This window comes from Thunnus maccoyii, chromosome 3 (assembly GCF_910596095.1).
Source record: "Thunnus maccoyii chromosome 3, fThuMac1.1, whole genome shotgun sequence".
NCBI lineage: Eukaryota > Metazoa > Chordata > Actinopteri > Scombriformes > Scombridae > Thunnus > Thunnus maccoyii.
Window position 1 is genome coordinate 28,180,396 of NC_056535.1, and position 20,038 is coordinate 28,200,433.

At 40.0% G+C, this 20,038-nt stretch overlaps 1 protein-coding gene across 2 annotated transcripts in view; it reads right to left on the bottom strand.

The window, feature by feature from the left end:
• Window positions 1-20,038, bottom strand: part of chd5 (chromodomain helicase DNA binding protein 5) — a 38,979-nt gene continuing 18,941 nt past the window's right edge. The window contains exons 14-40 of one of the 2 annotated variants that reach the window (XM_042406664.1): window positions 19,833-20,024; window positions 19,455-19,655; window positions 19,023-19,160; window positions 18,666-18,787; window positions 18,295-18,468; window positions 17,630-17,771; window positions 17,244-17,375; window positions 16,876-16,993; window positions 16,644-16,768; window positions 16,207-16,453; window positions 15,434-15,606; window positions 14,643-14,817; window positions 13,191-13,256; window positions 12,935-13,023; window positions 12,331-12,464; window positions 11,257-11,401; window positions 10,842-11,001; window positions 10,640-10,719; window positions 10,288-10,483; window positions 10,107-10,196; window positions 9,794-9,946; window positions 7,552-7,660; window positions 7,202-7,334; window positions 6,805-7,000; window positions 5,747-5,910; window positions 4,833-4,959; window positions 1-2,948 (exon numbers count right to left, since the gene is read on the bottom strand). In XM_042406664.1, the coding sequence (XP_042262598.1) occupies window positions 2,821-2,948; window positions 4,833-4,959; window positions 5,747-5,910; window positions 6,805-7,000; window positions 7,202-7,334; window positions 7,552-7,660; window positions 9,794-9,946; window positions 10,107-10,196; window positions 10,288-10,483; window positions 10,640-10,719; window positions 10,842-11,001; window positions 11,257-11,401; window positions 12,331-12,464; window positions 12,935-13,023; window positions 13,191-13,256; window positions 14,643-14,817; window positions 15,434-15,606; window positions 16,207-16,453; window positions 16,644-16,768; window positions 16,876-16,993; window positions 17,244-17,375; window positions 17,630-17,771; window positions 18,295-18,468; window positions 18,666-18,787; window positions 19,023-19,160; window positions 19,455-19,655; window positions 19,833-20,024 (3,909 nt within the window). In that variant the 3' untranslated portion in view covers window positions 1-2,820. Of the gene's footprint in view, window positions 2,949-4,832; window positions 4,960-5,746; window positions 5,911-6,804; window positions 7,001-7,201; window positions 7,335-7,551; window positions 7,661-9,793; window positions 9,947-10,106; window positions 10,197-10,287; window positions 10,484-10,639; window positions 10,720-10,841; window positions 11,002-11,256; window positions 11,402-12,330; window positions 12,465-12,934; window positions 13,024-13,190; window positions 13,278-14,642; window positions 14,818-15,433; window positions 15,607-16,206; window positions 16,454-16,643; window positions 16,769-16,875; window positions 16,994-17,243; window positions 17,376-17,629; window positions 17,772-18,294; window positions 18,469-18,665; window positions 18,788-19,022; window positions 19,161-19,454; window positions 19,656-19,832; window positions 20,025-20,038 lie in introns of both variants that reach the window. The other variant, XM_042406663.1, reaches the window with a different exon arrangement.

The window sequence follows — 20,038 nt, forward strand, 5'->3', positions numbered from 1 at the left end:
TTACTGTTGTCCAGAAGATTTATTAAAACACATTGAACAAATACACAGAATACAAATAAAAAGATGACAATTCACTTTTTCATTCAATTGCTATACAGCACAAATATCAGAACCATACACTGCTTGGAGCTCATTGTCTGTAAATGCTAGATACACTACCACCTCCCCAAAGTGAACCGTCATATAAAACGCTTCACATGCTGTGCATTCACTGCAACAAAGGTGCCTTTTATCAGGGTCTTTTGGTAGCTTTTGAAGCCATGTTAATAAGCATGTACATACATTGTTAACATATTTATAATATTAGACTGAAGCCTTTTTTTTCTAACAGACATTACATTCATACTGACTTCAGTTTGATTGCATTTCATTGGAGTATCGTGTTTTTGACGTCATCTCATGGTCATCACTCCAGAGGGAAAAAGACAGGATTTTGATTGATGAGCACATACGTTGCACACTGCAGTTCTATGGCAACACCATCCAGCAGACATTCATCTTTTTTTCAGTTTGATACATAAATCTATATGAGATGGACTTATTTCTGAAAAAATTTTCAAGTATTTACATGTTTCTGAGGTTCTATCTGTCAAGCAACCTAATACATGTCATAGTCAAGTAATTGATGGCATGAACAAAAACACAACGAACAAAACAGCACTGATAAACACTAACAAAGAATAGCGCAAAAACTGATATGATGCTGTTCAAGGTTCATCTCATGGTGGTTTTCGAAATGAGTCCAGTAATGTTTTGAAACTGAGTTTTAGAGGTTGCGGTGACAAAAACCTTGGGTAGGTGAAAAGGGGGTCAGAAGAGAGCACCTCAGGACAATCATTTGAATTGGCAAAAGGAGAGTAAGAAAATACGCTCACCAACTCTGTACAACTCTACCTCTTCAGTTTAGACGAGTCCAATCACAATCGTCATCCCAACAATTTCAAATAAGTGCTGTGGCAATGGCAATAATAATACAAACAGGTTAATGCCACTGGTCTTTGGAAAAAGAAAAAAAAAGACAAATATGTCAATAATAATTTGCACTTTGAGTCCAAACATTCGAGCATTGCCTTCAAGGAACAGGAAATATAGTAAGCTTGAATTTATAAAAGATTGTTTTACAGAGTGGACAGTCACTTTAGCACATAATAGTAGTAGATGGAATGAACAGGGTATGTAGCTATACCATGCTAACATGTCTTCACACTAGATAGAGCAATATTCGATAACAAACACTCTCGAAAGAACCAAAATGTAACCGAGGAAGCTGGAAGAGAAGACATTATCGAAAGAGTAATGCTGTGCAACATTGGTCCTTAAAAGCTGATATACAGAGAATATTCCTTCAAATTTCGGCTTAAGACTGTGACATTACCAATTACAGTCTTTACCTCTGTGGAGGAAATACACTGCATCAAAGAACAAATGATACTGGATCATCTCCAGGTTGGGCAGAGCCCCTTTAATGGCACCAAATGACCAAATACATCTAATTTTACCTTAACATAAAGATAAGCGAACAAAAGCTCATTTTGCGACGAATACTAGACTTGAGGTGACATTGCGCCGTAAGCACATATGTTCTTATTCAGTTCTAACAATGAAAGGGAACTGGGAAAGTCCCTGGGATGTAAGAGGAAAAAAAGCCCTCCTAAACTCTCCACTCAGGACTCTGTTCTCAGTTAGGCTTGAACATTAAAGCCCTGTATGTGGATGTCGACGACATGAATTCCTGTTTATACGTAGCGCAGCTCTACAGCCACTACTAACATTCAAATATAGAAAGAATCACAAATATTGTACCATACACAGAAATACTCAGTCTTCTCTGAAATGCAATAAAAATCATTTTTGCCACTCCCAAAGTTTCTTCTGCAATCTTCATGTACGATACCAAGCCAGGCTTCTGATTTCACCCATGTATGTATACATATTTTCACTATGATTAAACCTATGTGAGGTAAAATAAACAGCAGTCTCTGAGTATATACAGTACAAGAAGCCAACCCTTGCAGGTTACTGGTACTGCAGTTATGTGTATCTGCAGTTTGAGAAGAGATTACTTTCTCCAAAGGACCAGCGGGGGGCAGTCTTTAGAGGATTCAGACAGACTGTGTCCAGCTACTGCATACATGATAATAGTTTTTGATGCTTTCAAATAAATATTTTATCCACTGTTTACTACATGAATGACAAAACACATTTTCATTTAAAGTAACAATATTGGCCCTCAGAAAAACAATCTCCAGTCAAACTATGACTGAAGACATCCTTAACTCCTCTTCACAGGGAACAAGCTCCAGTAGGGCACAGTCACAGTGTACAGCGAATAGGCAGATGGATAAAGCAACAGGGTGCACGCAGAATGAAAAAAGTCGAGGCTGGCACAAACAAAACACACATTCCAAGATTAGAATGAGCCCCAATCAAGAGCATCAGAAACTCAGTACTGCCAACGTGTTGGGAGTTTCGCCTTGTAATGCAGGGCTGAAAAAGAAAAAAAATCCTCTTTCAGAAAAGCTGCTCCATTTTTCCTCTTAGTCTTCAGCTCTCTAGCACAGGTTAACAAAAGCAAAATATCTACTGAAATACTTCTATGGGATCCTTGAAAGATAAAAGTGCAATTGTTAAGATAGATACATCTGCATTAATCAAAAAGTTAATCGCCTTGTCTGTAGACAGAGAGCTTGATTTTGTAGATTTGAAGTCAGGAAGGAGCAGGAGAAAGAGGGGGATGTGGCGGAATAGATGGGCAGCTGTCATCTGTGCAGATTCCATCCCTGGGAGTTGCTGACCTCAGGTCAGTGTTACAGAGCTGGTCTAGTCCTCAATGCAGATGACATCACTAGGTTTTCCTGACTTGAGGTCAGGAGTGGCCACGTCTCTCAAGGAGTCAAGTGACTTCTTGTCCAAATGGCTTGTGGGGGGTGGGGGGCCATTAGAAGACACTAAAGAGGGAAAGGATGTAATATTTTAGTGGTTAATTTTAACAAAACATATCTAATTTTTACCAACATACTAGAGTGGGAACTAGACCAAGCATTTCATTGCCATTCAGCTTATTCTTCACCTTATTCACCAGGTTACCTGACACAACTGTTAAAAAAGTTCTTTATACATTACCTAGCACTTCACATCCATCCTACGAAACATCAATCCAAAATCTTTTGCACCAAATATTATTACATTTAATGAAGATTATAAAGACTTGCATTACGGGGAAGCAGAATACATTGTTTTTGGGGCTTGACCTATACCTGAGACTGAAATTCAGGATATCTCAAGCTGTGCTGCTTCAGTTTTGAAGACTCTATTTCATTTTTAAGTCCCTCAACTTAACTGAAGTGCAATATTAAATCGCTGGAGTGCCCCTTTAGCCCTTACATACTGCTCAGGTCAAATTTGACCCATTTTGACATGAAAGCAGTAAAAATACCCAAAAAGACATTCTGTGAGCTGAAATTTTATGACTTTCCCTAAAGTGGCCCAGAATATACAAAAATGTCTCAAAATTATGTATTTTTGTGCAGCTGGTATAAATATCTGGGTCAAATTTGATCCGTATTTATTCAAAGGGATTTTAAAGTCACTAAAGCGGGTCGAATCAAAGTGAGGGGTAGTTATGTAGAATCTTGAAACAGTGAAACCATAAATTGGCATATCTGTGTATTTTTGTCATTGGGACAGTGGGGACAGAGCTCAAGAGGGACCTTGATACTGTCATGAAAACTACCTGTGTTCCCACCATATTGCTACATTTGCAAGGGTTCCCACCCAGGTGGGTATCTGGACCCGCAAACAAGCCTATACAAAGTAACAAATCAAACCCATCAATTCCCAGGCAACCAACATAGTGTTTGCCCAACATACACCTCCCTGTAGTGGAGGGCGGCTTTCATAGGACTATAAAAAGTACCTGAGCCCCTGATTACTGATTTGGTGGAGTGGAAGGAGACAGTGAGTTGAAGAAAAAGTATTAGAAGATGAGGACAACATAGAGAAAATGGAGGAAAGGTCTTTGTGACTTCTCTCATGCAAAGGCGACGCCACCTTCCCCACATGCCAGCCGCAGCAGTACAGTAGTAAAAATCTTGCCCTGATCAGCCTGCAGTCCCACAGTCAATTGCCAAGGGGGGACAAAAGAGAGGGAAATGCAACTTCTGCACAACAAAAAAGGACTGCAAAAGTAATGTTTTTGCAGTTTTGTTAGTTTGAAATTTTGATTTCAAACTAACAATTTTTTGAACAAACCAGTTTGTTTGTTTGTTTTGTTTTATGACTAATACACTCAATGCAAAGTTGATTAAGTATAATTGACAGAAAAGTGTTGATTGATGGTTTTAATGGTTATAATGAAACCTACCATTAAAAAATGTTGTTGCATCCTTCACTTTCAATAACATTCATAGAAATAATTATGGCTTGTTTGTTCTCCTGATTTAGATAACATGAGATCATAATATAGTGTGATGATGAATGTATTCTCTCTATAAACGAACGGTGTCAAACCTAAAGAAAACACTCTCTCTGCTCTCTGAAACATTAACGAAGGATAAATCACCCATTTATTAATGACTGATAAGATATACATGGATGCAAAATACATTTGTGGTTCAAAATTTGGTATAGGGACTAATTATAAAAAATGACCCGGCTCAAATTTCCCTTCCATACTATGAAGGGTCAGAATATGAACATCAACTCTAACTACTGACAGCTGAAATTCAGCCATCAATTTGTACAATCACAGACATATAAAAAACCTTTGGTATCACCTGTTTTACATATATATGATCTACTGTAAATGTTAAACAGACAGAGTTGATCCGTACCACTAACGTAGGGTCCCAGAGGCATCTGGCTGTAGTTGACCATCGGCTGTCCACCTGGCCCTCTGAATCCTCCACCAAAGCTGCTGCTGTACATCTGGGAGCAGCCAAACCCACCCTGGCTAAAAGGCTGAGGAACACAGAGAAAATATTATTCATAATTAAAGAGAAGTTGATCCAAACAGCAATGTTGCTTTTATAGAACGTTATGGAAAGCAAGTCGGATTGCTAACTGTCTCCCTGGTTACGACGAGTTGGCATAGCAACAAAAAAGCAGTCAGAGCTCATGATCAATCACACTGCTCGGCTGACACGATCTGTTGTATAATGGAATAAAACACACACGTTCACAGCGCTGGTGAACAGGTGCAGCAGAGATGAAAGAAATTATTAATACAGTCTTTGTTAAATCCTTTGGGAATAAAATGTGGAGCTCATTGGTGAAAGTAAACAGCTTAAGGGACATCCTTTTTTTCTTTACACCTGGGGAAACTCTTCCATGGGGGATAGTGAGTTTGAGTCTCCACAGGTTTTTGAAGGAATAATGTGGTTGCTGAGTCATGACTATAATCTACAGAGTACTTCAAAGTTTTGCGGCTATTTAATGGCTTTTGCTTTTTTATTTCTCAAATTCACTGAGCCATGCAGCATATTTTAGTGAGCTTTGTTTCCTCACTATGATGACTCACCAGCCTTCATTGCCTAGTAACAACCAGCGGAGTCCAAACCATTATGGAAAGAGTGAAGTTATTCTTAGCAAGCCACCAGTGCAAAAACATAAAATCTCCATCTTATAGTCTGTTTTAAAATAAATTACTTCAGATCGTTTCACTTTTTCATAAAAGGAATCAAACAGAAGGCCAGCTTGTATGTGACTCGAGGGTTTGCTAATGCCGTCTGACCCCGTCTCCTCTCACCTGTTGCGGTGGAGGTTCGCTGCCTCGGCTGGTGAGGCGGCTCAGGATGCTCCTCTCAGACATCTGTAGGCGAGCCGACACCGGCGGGATCCTGGACAGCATGTTGGGCAGTCGTGTCACATCTGCTTTCATGTCACTCAGAAGTTCCTCCAGCTGGTTCAGCACTGTGTACAGGTTACGAAAACACACACTCAATATATCAGACAGAAGGATTTTACTTGTCATTTGAAGCCCACACGAATACTGAAGTATCAATTAGTGAGGCAAATGCCAGTGAGATAAAAAAGCAGGGCAAATGCATGGAGAAGTTTTGAAAAATCCTATTAAAAATGAATGTGAGTAACCACAAATCATTTTTAAAAAAGCTCATTAATTGTGTGATCCAGGGCCTGAAATTAACGACTGCCAAGAACTAAATGCCATGAATTTTTTCACTGGAAGATAAATCAATAAGGGTCACAGGGAACAACATTTTGAAATGCTAATATTTCTCAGTTTAATACTTCATTGGTCTTGGCCTCTTCCCAAACCTTCATCCTACTAATCACTGTAAGCATGTTTTGATTGTGAGTCAAATTAACTCAAAATGAAGCCGCTGTGTCAAACAGGATCTTAAGTGCCTGCCTGCCAGACGCCCTAGAAATATCAGTGGTCTGTATACATTTCTGCACTCAATTCACTGTTTAGATGGATGGACCAGTCTGTTTCCAGTTGAAATAATTTTTAAGGAATTTCTACATGGTGTATCTTCTAGCACCAGCTGAAAATGCAGAATGTGAAAAGGGAATACGGGAAATTATCAATTATTCAATAAAATACATTAAAATAAAAAAATAAAAAATAGTAAATATTATGTGTCCCATGTCTCACAATTCACAGATGATTAAAAAAAAACACAATACAAATTTCCTGTAGGCTGACAGATGTCTTAAGAGAAATATATACCAGTAATTTTGCCCTTTGAGGAGGTTTATTTCTCTTATTTACCAGCCTTTGGCAGGTGAGGCAGAAATAATGACAATTACAACTGTGGCTATTTTTGAAATTGGACCGCAGACCTTTGTGCAGCACGGCATTGGCAGGCTTGTTCCCTGCCAGAGACTCTTTGGACAGGTGCTGGTGGGACTCTGCCAGACATTCCACCTCAGCGAAGCGTGTGTTGAGAGCCATGGCTGGGTGACTGGGGTCCTGGGTCATATTCAGGTAAGCTGCCCGCCTCAGCTGTTCCTCAATCACCAGAGCCTGCTCCAACAACTGCAGAGACAGAGAGAGAGAAAGAGAAAGTAACCAAGAGGGAAAGGAAAGCAACAGAATGAAACACAGATATGACAGGCGGAGAAAGACACAGTTTGAGAGACAATTTGTTTCAGTTCATTCAGATATAACAAATCCGTTAATCCTTGAATTATTTCAGCCTTCAGCTGTTACTTTTAATTATAAAAACTTCACAATTGCCTTAAACCGGCGAGCCAGGAACTTGTTCTTCATCTCTAGGTAGTTGCCCTTATGCATCTCCGTCTTAAAGGGCTCGTTCAGAATAGCGTAACGTGGGTCATTCTGAATGTCCTGCCAGCGAGCATAGCCGTGTCTGAGATAGAGTCCCAGTCAAGGAAAACAAATGGAAGCACACAACTTCATAAAATTATTCAAATTAAACAGCAAGATAGGTTTGTGGAAAGCATCATTTTATATCACTCCTCACATTTTCTAAATATCAGTCTAGACTGCAGCTCCCCCCGGTCATAAGTGATTACTTTAGTTTGCCAGATGCTGAGCTTCTCGCTCCTACATCTGGGAAAGGATACGTTACGATGCCAGCCAACAGCCAGTAGTCATGGCGACGATGCCAGATGTCATGCATCTTTCCAGAAGACAGTGCTGCTCGCTCTTCAGTTTGCCAAAGGGTGTGCAACTCTGACGGGGTGATAAAGACAGACAGTTTTTACAAAAATACAAAGTAATATTTCAAGATATTTCCGGCATGCAAAGACAAATAACGGCTCATTAACAAAATACATAGAAGATTAATTACAAAACAAAGCAATTTCATTAGCACCTGAAATAGACAACCTTAAGTAAGACACTGGATCACAAAGTTGGGGTGTATTTATTTATGTATTCATTCATTCATTCATTCATTCAGCAGCCAGCCAGAAATACAGGATCTCTTCTTCCATGGAGAACTTGACATGAAAGCTGTTTCATGTAAAAAAAAAAAAACAATTTCACATTATAGAACACATACAAAACATAAAAGCTACACAAGGGACAGAGTAAAAGAGGCATACAGGCCATACCATCGATATCCATAACACAGTCCACCTCAAGTCAAGGTTATATAAAACAGCAACATGTTTCCTTCAGGGGAGACATATTGTAGAAATGGAAACACCATTTCTTTTTTGATTGTAAAGCAGGTCTAGGTGCTATATAAATACTGTGAAAGTATCAAAACGCTCAGTCCACAGAGAAATACAGACAGCCCATATTAAGAAACTGTGCCTTTTAAAGGTGCAGTGAGTAGATTTTATAGGCATCTAGCAGAATGGACTCGGCAGAAATGGAATATAATATTCACAAATATGTTTTAATTAGTGTATTATCACCTGAAAATAAGATTAGAATGAGCCCTTTATGTATCCATAAGGAGCGGGTCACCTTCCATGGAGCCTGCCATGTGGCACCGCCATGTTTCTACACTTGGCTGCATTCTGCAACCTCACCACTAGATGCCACTAAATCCTACACACTGGTCCTTTAAACAAGCTGTTTGGAGTCTCTACTGCCTTACAGTAGTGTAGTGACAGTAGTGGAGGAAAAGCTGCGCAGTTGTTGGATGTCAGGAAGCAAATTTGTCGTTGTACAGCCTCCCAAAGGTTGAATAACATTATCCTCATCGCTGGCCATCACAATTTACTGATGAGTTTTACCCTGATCCCTGGTTTTTCCTAGCTACAGTAGGCTACGAGCCATTACCTGTGGTTGGCCTGGGTGTGAGTTAGTCAGAAAACAGTAAGCCAATCAGAAAAGGGGGGCATTGAGCACACACAAAAAGACCCATTTCAGGCTGAGCGAGACAGAGGCGCTGCATCCATGCCTAGCTGTAATTAGGTGCTTTTTGGTCATAAAAACATGCAAATGTTTGTAAATAGACCACGAAAATTAAAATATTAAACTGGGAAAGGGGCATAATATGACCTCTTTAAAAGAAGCCAATTAGTAGATCTAGTGCTATAGTTGCTTTTATGATAGGATAAAAGGCTGGAGGTATAAGTAGGTAGTTTACCTAACAATGTATTAAAGAAGGAGGGTAAACAGTCATAAAACATGCAGATGTGAGTGAGTTCTACAGTGTCCATTATTTATTCAAATTAATTTGGGCATTCGACAAGCAGAAACAAAAAAAAATCACTTCATGACGTAATCACTTATGTAGTGACTCGTTAAACTCATGACATTTGAAAGTTAAATGTAGGGCTTCTCGCTGTGAGACAAAAATATACCAATTTTTTTCCCCGTCAAATCATCACATGTGCCGTCACACTGTCCTGGCAGTTCTTTCATTACTCGCTGTCTATTCATTGTCTCTAGATAACATCACGACAGTCTCGTCTCTCTGCTTTTCAGTTTAATAAAAGAATTCAAATTCAACAATTAAAAATGAGCTGCATGATATTACAGACCAATATTATGGAAATGAGTGGTGATGTTTTATAGAAATAAGTCTTTTGGTCTGAAAATGTATTCTGCTGACAAAAAACAATACGCTAGATTCAAGTTTGTTTCTAAATGTATCAGTTTTAAAACAAAAAATAAGACACATACTGTAGCTCTATAGTGTTCATTGACTGTGACATAATGTGCTTGGATTGCCTATGAAAACTTTGAAACTTCTCTGCCTTTGGAGTACTCATTTTAGATATCACTCAACCTCTTTTGATATGCCATTAAGTGACCTTTTGAACCCCCATACACACACTCACTATGTTACTGCAAGTTAAAGGTTTTTTTTGTCAGTGCTTTCAGCGAAATTAGCTTTGTTCTTACCTGTAAAACCGCCATCAGCGATATTAAACATGAACTTGGCTTTGAATCCATTTTTGTCCTCCTTCCTGCTCTCATCCATCTCATCCAGAGTGTCTTTGTCTCCATTTAATCGTCCCTCTAATGCATCTTCATTTTTCACATCATCTGCAACAGCTAAATCAACAACAGTAAGATCTCTTTAAAGAAATATCTTTGAGAAATAAAAAAAATACATAATAATAAAGGACTAAAGATTGTTGATTGTTTTCCCTTAAAAACCACAGTTATTGTACCATTCATATTGGTTTCATTAAAAGATTCAAAGCATGTATACCTGGTTTATTTTCCTTGTCCTCAGTTTTTGCCGGAGGAAAATCGGTATCTCCTTTGTCTGAAGACTTCTCTGTTTCTTTGCAGTGCTCCACTGAGAGCAACAGGAACAAAAAAGATCAAATTAAACAAAGAACAACCCTGCAGAAAAGTTAAATTTTCAACATGAGTCATTCACCGCTCACCTTTAGGTGAGGTTTGACTGGATGAAAGCTCTGTCTGTTTCAAAGCAAGCTCTTTTGGGTTGGCAGATGGCTCTGTCTTTTTGGAGGGTGACTCAGTTCTGTCCCTCTCATCTCCAGTTTTCTCCTCTGAGCTGGCCTTGCTCTCTTCACTGTCAGCTGCCTTCTCAGATACAGATGCTGCCTCTGCACTGGAAGTCTGCAGAGGGAGGGAAAAATAGAGAGAACAGGAGGAGAAAGAAGAGATTTGGTAGAGGGCAGAGAGACAAGATAAAAGGTGTCCATAAGATGATGGACAAGACAATAAAAGAGAATAGAATGAAAGTGATCGGTAATGGAATTAAAAAGGACTCACTTCCTGTTCTGACAGTTTCTTGCTATCTTGCTCCGAGGTCTCCTTGTCCTCAGCGGTACACAAGAGAACTTCGGTCTTCTCTACAGTCAAGAACACAAAAACAACAAGTCAAACTTTTTCAAAGACTTTTTTTCTGAGCATGAACTTTTCTTTGCACTTATAGGAAAATAAATCCTGATCCATGCAGACACTTTGTTCTGACCTGGAGGGATGGGGGTGCCGGGCTGTGTAGCGATGGGGCTGGCTGGCACAGGGGTGTTGGGATCAGAAGACACGCTCTCAGTCAGTTTCTTTAACTCCATTCCAATGGGAATCAGATCTGGAGAACTGAGCTTTCCATTTACATGCTCGAACTCTTGAACCTACAAAAAAAGTTAAATTACAATATAATAAAAAAAAAAGTCTTCAGCGGGTGTATACATAACAAAGCCAACAAAACATGTATCATCTAAAAGCTGGTTTGTATGATGTCTTGAATAATGAAAAGAAGAGTGCTTCTCCTCTCGTCTGCATTTGCCTCCGCTAGACAGTGTGACCTACTTTGTCTTATCTCACAGTGTTCCCGCAGAACATTTGGTATTCTGTGTTAAAGATGTCTTTGGTTGAATACCCTGTACCTTTTTCCTGACAAGGGACATGACTCCGATCCGGGTGAGAACATGCTGACGAGATAGTCCCTCACGTGGGACTCCATCAGCAAAGGTCTCTGCTCCATCTGCCCCCGGCTCACATAGATGTCTCATGAACAGAGACACATAGGCCCTGATGAAAAAAAAAAAAAAACAATAGTACATGTGACAAGAGATTCCTATTACTATTTCAAACTGCTGTGAGCAACTGGAGAGGCAGTAATACTGGTAAACGCTATAACAGTAACACTAGTATGAGTTGCAGGGGTGTTGTTGGCAATAGTAATTGTTGTACTATAGTATTGGTAGTTTTAAATTTTCAAGTGAAGTAATAGTAGTAGTATTAGTAGGCAATGGTCAATTCCACATGATGGGTTATTTTGATATATTGAAATTTAACCACTTTCAGTCCAACATAATATTTTGTATCAATTTTTTTCCTAACAGACTGAAGTTGAATTTGAAACAAAATCAAGACCTTCATGTTGGGGAATAAAATTGACTGAACATACAATTTTACAGAATTTAATTTAATTCAGTTAAACTGAATAAATAGAATAAAAAACTCCCTAAACTCCCGTCTATAACAATGGTCGTAGCAGTCGAAGTAGTAGAAGTGGCACCAGTGGTAGTATCAGTTGTATTTGTAATATTGGCACTAATAGTCATAGGAGCAATCGCTGTGGTAATTGCAGTGGTAGTAGTGTCATAGTGACAGTAATTGAGTGCACTTGAAAAGTAAAGAAATCACAAACACACCTCTGGGCTACTTGCATTCTGAATATTTATGTAGGGTATTTATGTAACGTTCTAAAGTGGGGATAACCCTGAAATTGGCAAGGCCAACCTTTGCAAAGTTGACATGAGCACCGTGCAGCTTTGCCTTGGGCAAACCGATGACATGTGAGGAGTGAGTAAAATAGCCCAGAGCTACCTCTTTACTTAATGGTGGGCAGTGTTTGACTACAAATGTACTTCGTGAAAACCGAATTATAGTTTCATCAAATACCATGACTTGGTATATCCGAGTTAAAGTATAAATAAATAAACGGGGGCATTTACCTGAACTCACGCTCACTCTTCCCTCTCAAGTCCCTCACCAGCCAATGTGAGTTGAAAGCGTCCTGAGGAGGCATGCCCCAACGCATGATGGCATTGAGAAAGGCTTTCCTCTGGCGAGCGTTGAAGCCCAGGACCTTGTAATGAGAGGAAATAGAAATGTACTCTGTAAAGTCAAAAAGTCAGAAATGAGCAGAAAAAAAATAACAAACTGAGCAGCTTGTACAGGTTGACAAACACACATTCTGGTGGGTTATACTCACTCATAAATACATTAAAACACAATGTAATATGGTACAGGACTTTCAGCTTTTTGTTATCTATTGGTGTAATGGCAATTCTACTGTTGTCCTTGTTTACCCCTGATCCCACAGAGTAGTTAGGCAGGGCAAATAATCAGCTGATGCTTGCAGACATTTTGGGCCTAAAGATACACTCCCTGAGTTTGTTATTGGCCTAACGGTGGCCCCAACGATCTCTTGCTAACAACAGTATGCCATGATGTCAAAAAGGCTGAAAGCTGCTGCAGACAGGGTATAAACATCCACTTTAAGATGCATATGAATATCCTGTACAGGAGACTAAAAAAATCTACTGTCATTCATACCTCAATACTGCCCCCAACACGTGCCAGCAGGGGAGGCAGAGGTTTGTCTTTCTCACTCTTCAGCTGTCGACGAGACTGTCTGCGCCCACCTACGAAAATGAAACAATTCTGATATTAGAGGGATCTCTCTTTATTGTCTCCCTATGAGCACAATGATGTAATGAATATTTTTTATGGAATCATTTGTCTGGTGTAGTGTTACCACTGAATGTTGTGTAAAGTTGTATAAATATAATGATGTATTTTTGCTGCCTACCTTCAGGCCTCTCCTCGAAATCTTCGTCCTCGTCCTCGGACCCCACGGAGTACTCCGACTGATTGTCTGAAAGATCATCCTGCCATTCTGAGCCACACATCAAAGAGAAACAGTACATTGCGGTCGCTTCTGTTGGTGGCCACCTGAGGGCGCCATGGCACTGCAGATTACTACAGACCACTACTGCTGGGCATGCACACAAGCACTCCTGTCCTCTGGAAGTGAGGTGAGAGTTGACTACTCTGGCAGACAATCACTTTAAACTTAGAGAGTACTCTAAGCTGTGATGGGCTTTGAAATCTTTATACTCTAACATTCAACTGCTGTTGAACCGTGCCAATCGGAACCTTGAGGCCACTCTTTAAAGTACAACTACAGGATATATAACTGCAATAGCCACAGTAACTGCACTATGCACTATTAAAAAGAGGTGCTTTAAAACCCCCATTGAGAGAGACTTTATAAACGCATGAGATCCAAGACCAGTATAACACCCTCTGTGGCGGATTGAATGGAGGTCAAAAACTCCTGTTGAGACTTATAACCTAAGAGGATTCAATAAACATGGTGATTAATTTCTGTGCTGTTCTTGCCTGAAGTGATAGATCCAAATTATTCTGTGTTAAGATAATGTCACCTTGTTAAGTCAGTGATGAAGCCAAGCAGGCAGCAGCTTGAGTAGCAATGTTCTGTCATTGGGTCATCAGCTAGATATCAAAAGGTTTAGAGCTGTTTACTTGCACTAAAACCAGCAGAGAGAGAGAGTGTTACGCTGGTCTATACAATATTGTATCATATTATCCAAAACTTCAATACAAATGTCTCACTTTAAAACCCAAACTGCTCAAAATATTACGCAGGTTTACTTTCATGTTCGGCTCAGAGAAATATCCTAAATAGAACAAATGAAGTGTTAATCTTTAAAATGATCTGTTTGGTGGTAATTGGGCAACAGCTCCCAGAATGCTATTCAAAACAAAACATTTAGTATTGACTGTTGGAGGCAGTAATACACCATGCAGCAACTAAACTGCTGGAAAATCATTTTGAAGAAGACAAGAGACTAATCCGTATAATAAACGTCAAATCAGGGCACATTGAGTGTTTCCTTTTGAAGATAATAGAACAGAGGAGAAACCATTGCCTCTTATTACTTTCAAAAATGCTACTGACGTTTCTGTATCCTGTCTACAAGCCAGGTAGTCAACCGGAAACCTCTTCTTTTCTATATTGTGCATTCTGTGTGTGTGTGTGTTATGTATTTCTACTCATATGTAAATATAAGCCAGGAATGCCAAACCCTGGCACCAACATTTAAAACTAGAGTTGCAATTATAGATCATCGATGTTACTATGATTATTTTTGTATAATAATCTCTTGGTGAGGACATAATAGAAAGTCTGGCATGTGTGTCCTGAGAAAAGAGCAGTGTGTCTGTTGGATGGGCCTACCTTGGTCCTCCTGGGTCGTATCGTTGTAGTTGACCTGCTTTCGGATGCGTTTGCCCTTGCCTAGGTTGCGAGCCAGATCCTCTTGCTGCTGCTCATAGTGGTGGCGGAGGAGTTTTTCCCAGTAGTCAGGGTCCACATTCTCCTCCTGCTTGATTATCTCCCGCTCCACCTCCTCCTGCACATAAACAGACACACACACAAATGAAGAAAGATACTATGTAAACTACTGATTTCACATTGGTTGTGCTATGCATATCTGTTATTACGCTGATGCTTCAAACAATTCCCCTTCAGTAGATAAATGTTGAATTTCTCTGTGTGTCTCAAATTCCTAGTGGATAAAATTGGACTTCTGAACTTTAACGTTAAATGGACACTGTGAGTTTTTTCATTGTAAACTGTTTTTCACATTCAACATTAAACACAATTTGTGTATCCTTAAGGCCTTATAAACATGTTGAAAGCATTTCTCATTAAAGAAAATGTTTTTTTTTAAAGGTTTGCCAAAAGCTTATTCTTTTACTAATGCACTAACAACCTTCAACAATGTCACGACCCTCTACAATCAGCAAAAATGTGTATCACATCACCCCTGTGTATCCTCATGAATCCGCCAAAAACAATATAGGGTCTACTCATCAAAACATTACTCTTTAGCACCACAAGTCCGCCACAGGGTATCTTTACAGAAATGCTGATTTTAAGTTGTGTTATTTTGTTCTTTGAAGTAGAATCTAGCGCAGAGTCAAATACTCTAACTCTCAGACAGAGGAACATGGGTATATACTCACCTCTCCGTCCTCTTCTTTCACCACATACTGAGCCACCTTGAAGGAGCTCAGGTACTCGTTCATGTTCTGAATCTCTGTGTCTTCAGTGGCATCCTGGCTGCGGTCTAACAGCTTAGAGATGGCGTCATCGTCATAGTGAATCACATTGCCCTCCTCACCATCCTTGTTGTCACCTGTTGATGAGAAGCACTTTGTTCATGTGTAAAGCTTTGGCCTACAAAAAGCGGTTCAGAACCTAAGAAAAGAACTTTTGAATGACTAGACTAACTCAGAGTTATGTGGATACACTGGTATTTTGGATTTTTGTCTCTTGTTTTCAAACCCTTCGATGCCTTTTCTATGACTAGCATCTTTGACCGGTCTCCACACTGAGGTTTGCTTTGTGAGTCACTGACTTTTGTGGAAATGTGGATCTGCAGGACTACTTCGCAGCATAAAAGGAGAGTGCTGTTTAAAAAAAGAAGCCGTTCTTCTTCCACCAATTTCAGCATAAACAGAGCAAGCAGAAATGTGCTTTTTACTTTAGAAAGTGGCGTGGTGAACGGAAAGTCATTGATGAGAAAAGCAAGAATAACAAGGTTTCTCCAAGGTCTCGTTTGTTTAAAATATCATCAGTTAATTGTGATGTTTAATAATGCTATAACACTTTGAAGATCAAGTGTAAGTGCAAAAACATCTTTCTGCATTATGTGTGGAATTATGAAAACAACCAAAATATGTCAAGGGCTGTAAACAGACCAGAATCTATACTGTTTCCTGGTGCGAAGACATACCCATGGTTCGTGCTGCTTCCATTTCATCCTTGAAAAGCTCCTCTGTGCCAAACTTGAGGATGTCATCCAGTTCTTGTTTGGACATGGAGCCGGTTTTGGAGCCCAGGCCAGGCCGCACCACCAGATGGGTCAGCATCATCTTCCTTTTTGCCACCTGAGTGATCCGCTCCTCCACTGAGCCTCTTGTCACAAAGCGATAGATCATCACCTTCCTGTTTTGGCCTATGCGGTGAGCTCTGCTAAAAGCCTGGGAGAATCAAAAAGAGGAGAGAAGAAAGAGGTAGTTACAGGAGACGGCAAAGAAGCGAATAGCTGAAAATAACAGTATAAGAAGATTATTAAAGCATTCTCACAAGCCATATAATACAAAGATCTGCTGGTTAAAAGCTACAACAAAAGCATGCATGTCCATCAGAGATTAGGTAAGAAATCATTACTTGGATGTCATTGTGAGGATTCCAGTCAGAGTCGTAGATAATGACAGTGTCTGCACTCGCCAGGTTGATGCCGAGACCTCCGGCTCGTGTGGAAAGCAAGAAGCAGAACTGCTGAGCGCCCGGCGCTGTGACAGAAACCAAAGCAGAGTGTGTCAGAGCATGTGAAAAGAGTGAAAGCCAGGTGTGCATCCACACGAACACACCCAGATAGATTGTGGATTAACAAACTCACCATTGAAACGGTCAATGGCTTCCTGCCTTAGGCCTCCAGTAATCCCTCCATCAATACGTTCATATTTATAACCCTCATACTCAAGAAAATCCTCAAGCAGATCCAGCATCTTTGTCATCTATAAAAAATAATGATATTACAAGATTAAGTAATTAATTGGAGTTGACATTATTAAATTAGTAAAACTGCATCTCCACTCAAAATGATATTTAATAAGATATCCAGAATATCAGCTGATTTACCACAAATAACTGACATTGGTAGCGGAACGGCCTAGATGTGGATGGCTGGATTTTCAGGATTTCACGGCCACCGATCAATGAAAGCTATGGATTCCAGCCCAGACACAACATTTATTCAACTGTTACCTGAGAGAAAATGAGAACCCTGTGTCCTTCATCTTTGAGTTTCTTCAGCATTTTCTGAAGCAGAGTCAGTTTTCCTGAGGACTTCACCAGTAGGTTGCCGTCATAAGAACCGTTGGGCAATACAGGAGCCTCCTGCAAAAACAAAAATCAATTCCAGACATCAACTGGAGAAATACCTGAATACTAATGATAAAAAATAATGTGTTGTGTTGCTTTAAGACTGTTGTTTTGAAGGACAATTTAGGACACATATTTCCCAATCGGCAGACAAGAGTTACATCAGCTCTGCACAGGCATTCCTTTCATGCAACATTTGATTTCATTAGACAAAATTTGACTCAGTATTAAGAAACAATGTTCGTATACAAATAGATTTGCTGTCTTACCACAGCAGCCACGGGGAACAGGTAGGGGTGGTTGCAGCACTTCTTCAGGTCCATCATAATGTTGAGCAGGGACACTTGGTTCCCTCCGCCCTTGGAGTTCAGAGCCTCAAAATTTCGCGTCAAGATAAACTTGTAATATTTTCTACAGGTCAGGGGACACAAATGGTTCTGAATCAGGAGGAGCGAAAAAAATGAGGCACAAATTCACATCATTCTCATTTACTTCCACTTATTAAAATAAACACATCATCCCTTAGGCTAAAAACATGATCTTGGAGAGCGGAGACAACAATCTATTTTAGCATAAATTAAAAACTCATTGTTTATGCACCATATCACATATTAAGTCGCAAGACAACTGGCGTTCACACTGTGCAATCGTAAACAGATTTAAAATATTATTTGCCAAAATGTCACTAACACCTGCTGTCACATCTACTGATATCAGCTTCTCCAAACCAGACAAATATTTTAGCTTTTTTTTCCATTTTCTTGTTAGCTCTGAAATCTTAGTTCTATCGTCTTCAGTAAGTGCCATCTGGACACTTGAAACCCCCACCATGTAACTTAAAATATACTGTATGTAGGAGCTAGCCAGCTGTACACACTATCGATGTCTACTACAGCTATCCTCCCATTAACATTTCTTTTATCCCAGGGCATACTTCTGCATGGGGCTGAGCTCCACTCTGACAATCAGCTCTGTCTTTGCAGGCATGTTCTTGAAGACGTCAGCTTTCAGCCTCCTGAGCATGTGAGGCCCGAGCAGGTCGTGGAGTTTCTTGATCTGGTCCTCTTTAGATATATCAGCAAACTCCTCCAGAAAGCCTTCCAGGTTACTGCACAGATTACAGATCACACATAAACAATAAAATAATTATATGACTATCTAATTGTCTATCGATGCATCCATCTGTCTGTCTAATAAAGGATCAATCAATCTATCTGATGCGGCAACTAGAAGCTACAGGCGAGATGGAGAGGGATAGAAAAGCAGGGGCATGAAAAAGATAGAATGAAGAGAGGGGAAACTTACTTGAAACGCTCTGGGGTGAGGAAGTTAAGCAGGTGGAACAGCTCTTCCAGGTTGTTCTGAAGAGGAGTCCCAGTCAGCAGCAGCTTGTAGTAGATCTTATACCCGTTGAGAATTCTGAAAAACTGGATAGGACACATTTTTATGAGATATGATACATGTAAAACGTCCCGGATGTAAACTCCAACCAAAACTCATGTTCTACCAGAATTTTTTTCTCGGATAATGTTTGTGGACAAACATTTCCTTCTCATATCTTTGTGTTTTCCTGTTATTTTCCTGATTTTTTTTTTCTTTTTCTGATAACATCCATGCTGTTTCCGGAACAGGCTGCAACCATTGCCAGAGATGCTGTTTTACCTTTGATTGGTTGTTCTTCAGTCTGTGGGCCTCATCTACCACCAGACAGGCCCAGGTGATGGACCCCAGAATGGCTTGATCTATTGTGATCAGCTCATACGATGTCAGCAGCACATGGAACTTGATAGGAGTGTCCTTCTGAAAGGGGAAAGGGGAAAAACGTGAACAAAATATATCTAATGTTGACCAATTTGGTGTGGAATCATATAGTGGAAGGAAATGATTTATTTCTCTGTCTACTGCATTATTTACTAAGGTTTACTAATTCTTTATGCTCAGTAAAAAAAACTCTACAACTGAAAATTCAAATATTAGTGTCACATAGGATGTCAACCACCCCGAACCACATCTGGAAGCTGAAGAGGTTCAAACAAACCAAAGCAAAGTATCTGAAAACCAGACCCGGGTGTTGTGTGGATGAACATGAAGTACCTTCATGCGGAACACTTTTCGTCCTGATTTTACTGCGCTGTCTTCAAAGGTGAACTCATTCTCCCTGATGATCGCCCTGCTGTCTTTGTCTCCAGTGTATGTAACCACATAAAAATCTGGAGCCCACATCTCAAATTCCCTCTCCCAGTTGATGATAGTGGAGAGGGGCGCACTCACCAAGAAGGGCCCCTTAGAATGACCCTGAGAGAGAGAGAGAGAAAAGTACAGACTCTTACATCCCTAGAAGATACACTATATGATTTATTACAAGATTTATATGATTAGAATTTGTATTAATAGAGCATGCTTTTTACACCACACTGTGATATTCAGTATGCTATGTAATATGGACATAATAAAACATTCTTCCACCCTCACCTCCTTATAAAGGGAGTACAGAAACACTATTGTCTGCACCGTCTTTCCTAGGCCCATCTCATCAGCCAGGATGGTGTCTGTGCCCTGAGCCCAGGAGAACCTCAACCAGTTCAGGCCCTCCAGCTGGTATGGGTGCAGCGTTCCTCCAGTGGCATTAATGTACCACGGCTGGTGCTCAAACTTGATTGTTGGCTGGTGAAATGAGA